At 44.9% G+C, this 10543-nt stretch overlaps 1 protein-coding gene across 1 annotated transcript in view; it reads left to right on the top strand.

The window, feature by feature from the left end:
- The window catches only part of sorbs1 (sorbin and SH3 domain containing 1), a 39256-nt gene that overhangs the window by 617 nt on the left and 28096 nt on the right, over positions 1–10543 (top strand). Inside the window, 5 exon segments of the mRNA XM_076077301.1 lie at positions 25–74; positions 76–170; positions 172–208; positions 9186–9228; positions 10295–10381. Of these exon segments, the coding sequence (XP_075933416.1) occupies positions 25–74; positions 76–170; positions 172–208; positions 9186–9228; positions 10295–10381 (312 nt within the window).

Genomic DNA, 10543 nt, shown 5'->3' with positions numbered 1-10543 from the left:
TGAGTCCGGGCCTTTATTGTGAAGAGCCGGCTGCCCGGCCCCCGGTGCCAGGTGGTGGTGGTGGTGTGGTGCGGCCCCGCTGACGCAGCTGAGGCCGGTGAGGGTGACGCGCTGACGGGACGCTGGTGGAGAGCAGCCGTCGGCGCACAGAGCTCAGTGGAGTGTGTCTGCAGCAGCGAGCTTAACACTGGATAACCATCACACAGAGGTAAGCGTGTTCCTGCTCCATCACTGCTGCATGCGGCTCTTTAACGGTGTCTGGAGATGTATTGTTATTATCCCATGCCTACCTTCTTTTTCTTTTCTTTTCTTTTTTTAAATTACATTGGCACCACAACAGCTGACTTTGTGTTATTATTATCGTATGATGCAAAACTAGCACCACTTAATGCATTTCTTATTCCTCGCTCCTTCACCAAGTGCGAATTCAGCAGACTTAATCAAACGTAAGTGCTTTTTTTTTTTTTTTTTAAGGAGTAAGTCCATTTTGATTTCGCATCTCAGCAGAGAGGCGCTCTGGCTTTGGGACAGTTACTGCAGTACACAGGCTGATCCATACGGTGCAACCCGCCATGGGGGCCGCACTCTGAAGCTAAAAGCCCGGGAGAAGAGCCAAATGATCAAGTCTGGGAATGAAACACCTCCTGACTTAATACTTTGCATAAAACTGCCCGGTTTCATTTCCTTAAATAATCCTCCCTGGTGTGGTTGTTTCTTTAAATTGGCTTATTAGCGGGTTGTCACAGTGAGTCATAGCATAGCGGACCCCACTACTCCACAATAAGGCTGTGACATCAGGACCATTAATGGAATGCATATTATGCGGCATGAAGGTGCGAGGAAAAGTTGATCCAGTAGCATTTCACTATCATTTGTAGCACAGTGTTGTCACATTAGACCGCAGCCTTTTGTCATTTTTCATTGGAGGACTTTGAAGGTGGGAATGTCTTGAGGGATAGATCATCAGTGCTGCATGCTGAAGTAGTGATAACACAGCTTGAAGTGTCATTTGAGAGGAATATTGTAGTCTTCCAGTGTGTGATTAGAGCAGCTGTGTTGTGCAACTGGTACAGTAGTATTAGTGCCAGTAGTCTCTGCAGGTATATTGACACAGTGGACCTGCATGTTAAACTTCCTGCTCCGGTCTGACAAACAAGTCCGCGTGAGGCCTCATAATGAACTGCGTGTGACACAAACAACTGCTTCACAGCACAAGTGTGGACCTACATAGACACACAGACAATCAAATATACTGACCCCTTTGTTGCAGCACTACAAAGCACAGCCAGAATAGGCTTTTTCAACAAAGTAGTCGACAGAGAGGAAGCTCTACAATGTTAAATTAAATAGGGATGAAGCAAACTCTGAAAAAAAAAAAAAAAAGCTCAACACTTAAAAACACCACCGATAAAAAGCCTTTAAATGCCATGTTTACAAAAATATCCTGAACAAAAATAAATCATCACCCACATTGCAAAAGTAGTTTTGCCACTGTCGACGAGCCGTGTCGTTTTCCGCAGAAGTATTTGTCTTGTTTTCATTCATTATTTTACTACAATGGTGATTTCTTTTTTTTTTTACTCCCATGGGATCTGAGTAACAAGACGCTACACAAGCGTGATCAAATATTAACCCCGGCGCAAATAATTCATCAACTGCTTCGAGGACAGAGGCAAAGCAGTCGGACTGCAAACTTTTCCCCGTGTTTTGCTGTGTGTGGAATGAGTATCTCACTCTCTTCTGCTTGTCTTATCGCATGGACACATTTAACAGAGATAGTGTATCTAGACAGTGTTTGCTCAGAAAGAACAGCACCTCCATTAGCTGTTAAAGGACTTTTGTGTATGTGTGCTCTAATCCGTTTCGTTAAACAATAATGTCAATCTCCCACGAAAGGCACGGCTTGTGTCTGCTCCGCTCGCGGCTACAGCGGTACGAAGCAGAGCCCTGGCTGGTGACATCTCGGCAGAGGAGTAGCAGATGTTTACGCTGAGATGGTGATGGGTTAGCGTGTGGGAATGGAAGTCATATGTTACCTAGTGGTTTAGCCGGGAGCTATTCGCAGCAACCCAAACCCTTATGACCCGTTGCCAGCATTGTGCATTGAAAGCAAGTCAAATGTGAACTATGTGAAGCAGCATTTTTGGTTGAGATTGAAAGGATTCAGCGTCCAGTTTACTGATGTACACTGTATCTTTTGTAGTAGTTTTCAAAGAGGATTATTTCAGGTGTTTTATGTATCAACAGTGTACAGAGTGACGAATATTCAAACATAAAGTGAAGCTTTTCTAAGCCAGTAACTATCTCGGGGTTGCTCTTCTCCAAGACGCAATAAATCAAGGTCAAAGTGTTTTTGAGCCGGACAAACAGAAGTGATAACGTGTTGAGCAAGCATGGGACCTGTTGGTATGAACCCAGCACAGTTGTTAATATTTCATGAAGCTTGTTCAGAGTCGGGTTACTCCAGGTCCCCTCGATTTGGGAGGAGCAAACCCCTCGGGAACATGAATCTGAAAACTGAATTTCAAAGATTTACCAGAGCGGGCCGGCCTCCAGATCGCCCAGTCGGGTCTTTTCCAAGGTGATCTCCGTTTGGTTTGGAAATCTGACACCAAATATTAGAAAAGGTGAGCAGTAAAATAAGTGTATTCAAGTTAAACCAACACACGTGTCATAGGATTTAGACATATTTAGACATATGAGAAAGACGTTTGTAGTGAAGGCCCGCTGCACCAATGAGAGTAAACTTGACAAAATGGGACAATAGCAGACATGATTTAATGATATTCTTCTCTTTGTCTTGGTATACTTCTTAAAATCATCCTTATTTATCAGACTTCATGCCGACCGCTCCGTGAAGCTGGATATCAGCGTGACGTGGACCAGAACCTTTGTTGTGACAGTGTTTGTAGAAAAACAGCCTCGTCTTCTCTGTGAATGACGGATCGCTTTGAACACCGGGTTTCTGTTTTCACTCTTCTTGATGTTACAACAGGTTGCTTAGCAACCCCCATCCCCCTCCCCGCAATCGTCTGGTTTCTCCATCAGCTGCCATCGGCTGAAGTGGATGGTGAAGTGAAGTGTTATGCTTTGGTTTTTTTGTTTTTTTTCCAGGGTTCGTGGCACAAAGGGACGCATGTAAACAAGGCAGTGAAAAGACAATTTATTCCCCCCCCCCCCCCCCCCGGGTTACATGTCAGCGACTGATGGGAAACAACAGTTGTTGGAATATATCTGAGGGAGAACCAGCATGTGTCCTCGCTCGCTCATCATCCCACGAACCAGACCGGAATGAACAAGTGACAGTGACGCACGGCGAGGTTGACAAATCACTCACCCGCAGTGTATAACAAACAATAATGAAACTCTAATATCGGTGCCACCGGCTGGTGTGTGGGGGTGTGTGTGTGTGGGGGTGGGGGTGTGTGTGTGTGAGTGTGACGGCTCGAGTCATACCGGGCCGACGTTCCTCAAATAGACGGATGATGGTGGTGGGGGGGCCTGGCGCGCGCTCCTTTCACACGAGGTTACCTTCGTGGCACTTAAAATTGCTGGATTATCACATCACTGTTTATATTCACGTTCAGCCGCCATATCCTATGACTCAATTATCAAGTAGTTGCTGTCACATAAGGCTCTATATTTAGGGGTCGAGGCATCGCAACTCTCCCGGTACACTCTCTCTCTCTCCCAGACAATGATTTGAATTGTCATCGCGGCTCACCTAATGTGTGCGGGACGCCCCGTTATCTGAGCCAGGAGGAATCCGTGGGGCGCAGCTGAGCTCGTTATCTCGATACACTAACATCAAAGGAGCATCATGTGTGTCTCGTATTCATATTCCCAGATTTAAATGGCAGTAATTTATTATTGTGGATTTCCTTCCGATTATGTCGCTAACTGTATCAGTTAATGACTCCTTATTTCCTCATGAGACGTTCTTATTTTGAATTTTTCACTTTCCGCCTACCAAAGTGAACTCTCTAAAAGACACAGCGCAGGGCTGCTTGGATATTCGGTTGGATGTTTATCCTGTGATCCGGGCTCTCTCCCTGTTGGAGTGCAGCCTGGAGCCAGCTCTCCGTGAAGATGTATCACCCTGGGTAAACTGTCAGCTCGCTGACATTCTTGCAACACCGGCTCTAAAAGCCTAGCAGGCGCGTTATAAGCGGGACCGGCCCAGGACCCTCACACGTGCTAGCCAAGTGTTCCCTGTCCCAGGAACCGCCAGGGGTGTCTCGTGGACACGCTGGCGAGGGACACATCTTTCACTGGCTGGTGGGACGGGTGCTTCTGTTTTTTATTAGCCTCAGATAAAGGACAGTTTATTCCGTAAAGGTCACACACATAACGGTGGTGCCGATGAATCAATACAAACTCGTTAAGTCTGTGATATTTCATTAGGTGAGGTTCACAGAATGAAGTCATAGAAGCGGTGTTCATATAGACTCAGCGTAAGCTCCCCTCCATTATCAACATGAATGCGTAATCCTGCCTCGAGGCCCATAATGACTCGCAGTGTTTAAGTTACATACATTTCCTTTTATGCTGCAGTTGTTTGAAATGGACTTCAAATAGCTCGGTGGAGGAATGTGTAGAATCCCAGGCCGCCGTCCAGCGTGGAAGCTGTTTATGGAAGAGAGTTGGAAGGGTGGGTGGGGGGGTGTTCTTCTCAATTAGGGGGATAAGCTGCTGCTCCGGAGCGGCCCTTTCGAGCCATGTTTGGAGCTGTCTGGTGGGATCCACGCACAGCGCTGGATAGCTTCGCTCCTCTCTGCCATTTGTTGACAAAGCAGAAGTCAAACAGCGTTACGTAAGGCCCCGTCCCCCCGTCCGTCCATAGTACAGCTGAGCGTGTGGTGAGAGCTCTTTTGTGTTAGCATAGCTCACTTTTAAGGCGGCCTCTGACTGCGACACAGAGACCCCCTGTGTGAAACCCTTCATAGCTCAACTTGGTACCAGCCCACCTTTGTTTGGGTTTCACAGATAAAGTGATTGTTGCTGCTCTGGTCCACTGGACACTGAACTCATGAAACAATCCTGGGGAAAATAAATCAATAACGAGAAACTATATTTATATATATATATATACTGTATCCACTAGGGCCAGACTAATGTGTTACTATCCAGTTTGTGTTTCCCAGATCTAATAAGATGGTTTCTCTCTGATCACAGCCACATAAAAGCATCCATTTTATTTTATTTATTCATTTAAGAGTTTCACGATGTTTCTTGCAATTTTATTTCTTAAAATGAAGCGACTATCCCTTCACGTCCCACTACGATCCAGAAGGTGTGGTCAGTCACACGGCTTTAGAGAAGAATCGGTGGTGAAATATATCATTTCTGTGTCATATTAAGGTCCAAATATCATCTTTGTTATAAAAACATTGGTATCAGCCTTCAAAATAACAAATATTTTAGGGCTGAAAGAACAAAAAAAAATCCGGAAATTGACTTATTCGCTTGATACCTCTCTCATGACTGTACGCTTAATATGAAGCAGCAGCCAGTTAGCTTAGCTTAGCATAAACTGTATCCGTCTAAAGTTTTTGAAATATGCCTACCAACACTTTTAAAGCCCACTAACTATCACATTTGATCTAGTTTGTTTAATTCGTACACACAAACACCAGGCTAGCTGTTTCCACCTGCTGCTAGTCTTCATGCTAAGCTAAGCTAATCGACGCCTGGCTCCAGCTCCAACTAATTATTAGTTTTGGACCTGATATATTTCAAACTGTAGTATCCACATTCACATATGTTGTATCTTACAATACAATAGTTTAATAAACAGATTTTGGAGTCATAGCTGTTATCAGACATTAACGTGCAGTAGTTCACCATGTTGACTGAGGTATCATGACCTGATAGACGGTTGACTCGTCCACTAGTGAATTCCAGCCGTCCTCCAGCGGACGTCTGTCTGTCTCTCATCTATTGGCCCCGCAGGAGCTTTTTCCAGGGGGCGGGGGACGATTTTATATGGTGGTCTGCACAGTTGTTGAGTGGGTGCCACATTCCCAGGTGGCATGTGGTGACAGGTCCATCTGGGCACGCCTGTTGTCAAAAACAAACGGACCCCCTACATAGCGAGGGTCAAGGTCAAAGCTGGGACCGTCCCGCCCATGACGAGACCCTCAAGGCTGAGCCGGACGCCCCAGGAGGCTTCAGAGGGACCTGGTGTACGTGGACCGAGGACTCGCCGTGCTCATCACTGAGTAGGTAATGTGTTGGGATGATCGCAGTCTTTTGAGAGTTGCTTGTTTTGGAATGGCATCCAGTTGGAGATTTATGTATCAGTGTGTGATGTGTGTCATATAGTGGAGCTGAGAGCTGCAAATGGGATGAATCCTCTCGCCTTTGCCGCATACTCCTGCTTTCAGGGTAATCCCACAAATTTGAGCTGAGGGGGCGTTTCATTGGCTGTGATTTCCTGGAAGCTGGACTGATCATTATAGTGCATGAATAACACCTGCGCCGTTAGAAACGGTTCACACGAGGCTTGTCGGGTCTGTGAGTCTCAAGAGGCGACCAGAAGACATCTGAGCTCAGTGCTGTAGTTTGTTTTTACGTTCTTCCTCATTTTTAAGGAAACACCAAAATCTCGTTTGATTCTCGTCCCGCTCATGTCCGACACTAATGGTCTAATCTAACGACGTCCGATCAAAGAATGTGAGTTTCCACCTCACAAAGTTCTTATCTGTCGAGCTCCTCGGTTTCACTGCTGAACTTTGAGTCCGCTCTAACATCCTCATCCTTTTGTTTGTGCCATAGACATTCTTCAAATCGTTTGTCTTGGCCCAGTCACTGCCGGCCGTCCCAGAGCTCTTGCACTGGTCTCATCTTTTTTTCACCGGGTGGATGGATGGCGTTTTTTTTTTCTTTGCCCGGCTCTGCTCTGAGGCATCTCTTCCTAAAAAGGCCAGGGGGGGGGGGGGGGTCTGTGCTCTCGTGTGTTTATACAGCCAGCCGAACGCTGCGAACTGTCATCGTCCCCATTATCTATTGTCTGTGAGAGGTTTGAACACACCCACATCACTCTCTGTGTACTCACCATCTTGGGGTTCGTCTGAGGACGCAACGGAAGCACCCCGCGTAAGCACTCCTCAAAAGAATGATGTCTGTTAATGGTTTCTGCAGCGGGGGGGGTTATTAAAGACAGAAGGGGAAATAAATACACAGGGTTTCTGATGCTCAGGGAACCGTTCAGCTCCGAGACTGGAAGAAGTTTTAAAAGGTTTTCAGCTCCGTGTCCCCGAGGGACTCCTTTGGCATCGCTCCCGTTTCCCCTCATCCATTTAGGCCTATTTGAGGAGGTTTCCAGCTGGAACACGAGTCCCCTGCCTGTTCTGCAGGTTGGCTTATTTACCGCCATGTGTAAACACCGTGCACACTCAGTCCCACGCTAACTCAGAGTGGAACAAAGCAGAGATACGACTTTAAAAGCATCTCAGAATCAACGTTGTAGAAGAAATTCTAGATGGATGGAGCGATTTACTGCTTTTTCCATCACTATCATCCAAAGCCTGCAAAACAAAAACACAGTGAGTGTGCGCCTGCGTGTGTGTGTGTGTGCGTGTATGCTTGAGTGACCGTGTGAGTGCCTTTATGTGTGTGTTTGTGTCTTGACTCAATCGGCGTCTTAAATGGGGACGTCTCCCTAAATCAGCGGTGCTGGCGGAGCACAATAGGAGGCCCAGCGGAGCAGTGGGACGTGTTTCACAGCCACTCTCCTGGTGGCCTTGGTGTTCCACTGATGCTGCTCATATTAACATATGTTTGTTGTCTCTCACACCCTCCCTCCGCGTCCTTAAAGGGGAACGCCGATGCAAGTTTGAATTCATATCTTTGGTCCTAAAACGGGCCAAACGTCCTCCCAAATCAATCTGAAGGCATGCGAAGCGAGGCTGAGGTGAAACTGCACCCACAGTACTGTTATCTTTTCACCTTAACTGGGATTTAACTGGTCACCATTGAATTTAAATGGTTAAAATAGAATCATACACGGGAAATACCATTCCCCTAACTCATTTCACATGTTGACATCATAGATTAGATTGTTTTATGGCTTCATAAACACAGATATCTGTTAAATAGCGCATGAGTATAACCGTAAACCGTGTTCTGCTGTTTGCTCCCTTTGCTGCAAATTTGAATATCAGTGAGCTGAGCTTTTATAGCACTTATAAGGGTTTGATAATAAGAAACCATCATTCTATATATCAGATCGTTCCATTTGTAACACCAGAAGTCATTTCTTTGTTATGTTTTTAAGGAAGACGGGTTTATTAAAGGTGCAGTCAAAGCTGTGAATGAGTCAGTGATTACTAACAAAGTATGAAGTCCTGTGTGTCACAGATTGGATGTAAACAGACGACTGAATGTTCACCTCCTTCCTGTCTGGCTGCATTGCATGTCATTTCAGTGTGTAACCCAACCACAGTACTACCACAATTTCATTAGCTGTATACGTTCCCCAATTACAGCTGCTGGTGGCAGTGACTCTATTCCTACAGTAGGAGCTTCAGACATGTGTAACGATGCTCCAGTACTCACATCTTCCATAATACAATACAGCAATAGATGCTCCTATTCTTAGATCTAGATCTATTTCAGGTCTCCTTTTAAAACATTTTCCTTGTGAAATTGTATTAAATTTGATTATTTCTTTAATTTTGAATGAATTATCTTTCTCTTTTTTATTTGCTTATTGTTGATGCTGTTCCAATCCTATATCTTTTATATCCGCTGTCTTATATCTGTCAAAGTACGTTAGTATAATTGTATAATTCTTCCATATAAAGGGAAATGAGCATACGTACGTTATGTCTAATCTTCTTTGGCTCAATAAAAAATACATAAAATACACTAACACTGCAGCAGAAAGGCTCTGGCCTGGTTACCAAACTTCCTCTTGATCCAAAACTAATATTAGAAGTACTGATACTGTTAAGCTACACGAATACACAACATGCATCACTCAGGCTAACTTTCTTAACCGCACTGTACAAACATTAGTATTGATTTGACTGTGACACGCGGTCGTGTTCACTGTACCGATCAGTCTCGTTATGTATATTCTCGAGCTGATGTTTAATGATGTGTCACTTATTTATGTGCAGTTCTCTTCCCAGATATCACTTCCTGTGTTGACTATTTGCCTCCCTGTGTGTCTCCTCCAGGGCTCTCCACAAGGGGGCAGCGTGAGACCGAGCACAACTCCCAGTAAGTCGTCTCAGCCTCAAAGTACCAGTGAGTCATCATGCTTTTGGTTTAGTGCTTGGATCGAGGATGTAGATTTTGCTGAACATTGAGGGGGGGGGGCACATCTATTGAGGGGGGACACATCTATCTACGTCTACGATACATTCATTATTTTTGATTACTTTATAAACCCTTGGAATTTAATAGTTCATGTGTTTCAGCAATATTTCTGCTCATGTTTAAAACTTTCTGCACATTCACAAGTATATCCTACATATCTGTGTTCTCTGAGAAGTTGTAACATTTTGAGGAACAAGTTACTACTTTAATCTTGTAATATTAGGAGAATTAAGTCTTTATTTAATCATAATAAAGTCATAATATAAAAAAAAAGAGAGAAATGTACCTGCCCTTAAAGTCTGCTGTGCATTATCCTACATCATAGCTGTTATGGTAGTATTCCCTTCAGACTGTCTGACAGACGCAGAATCCCGTCTGGGATTCTCTAAATGAGATCAAGTTTAGCGAAGCGGCTGAATGCTGCTCGCGGTCGAAAACCGAAACAAACAGTAAACACTTCTGATCAGGCCTAAATCTCACCACTGTGTGACTTATTATCCCCCCAAATGTGAACTTCAACACCTCCGCTAAAGTGCAGAGCGACACAGAGCTGCCGGTCTCGTAATATTGTAATATTTGCATACAAATTCTACTTAACTCTGTCAATGTCAGATTAATATTTTGTCACATTGGTCCTAATACTGCAGCGTAGTTGACAGACTAGACTAGATCCTATCGCTTATTTGAAGCTGTACTAGAGAAGCTTTTTCCATCACAAGTATTGCTCGAGACATGTCTACCAACTTCTCTGCTCCTGAACAGGTTAAGCACAAAGACATTCAAATCATACACACAAGCACCTTAACTTAAAGCTTTTTATTGGTACAGAATGTGTCGACATCCTTCATTGCTTCTATCTGTTTCTACACTTTGTCCTCTAAACCGGGTAGTTTTGCATTAGCTTTGTGATTAGCTGTCATCAGCCACACAGAACTGAAGTGTCCTCGTCTTTGTGTGTGTGTTGGAGTCCCATCAGGTCCTCGAACGCTCTGCGCTGTCCGGATCACGCCTCTGACAACCATGAAGGGCTCTCCTGACCTGATTCCTGCCGCAGGTGACGTACCCCTCCGCCTCAGCGATCTCTCAGTGCCTACAAACTGTGGGACACCTCATACTCGCAAAGTCTTTAAAGTCACTTTAACAACCTGTGTTGAGACGGCACGGGCTCCCGCTGCTCTACTTCCTGCTCTGACGGTGCGATCGTGGCAATTAGCTT

The sequence above is a fragment of the Anarhichas minor genome, unplaced genomic scaffold (assembly GCF_050575085.1).
Source record: "Anarhichas minor isolate MPS153535 unplaced genomic scaffold, ASM5057508v1 ptg000058l, whole genome shotgun sequence".
Classification (NCBI taxonomy): domain Eukaryota; kingdom Metazoa; phylum Chordata; class Actinopteri; order Perciformes; family Anarhichadidae; genus Anarhichas; species Anarhichas minor.
This window is presented reverse-complemented; position numbering and strand designations above follow the sequence as displayed.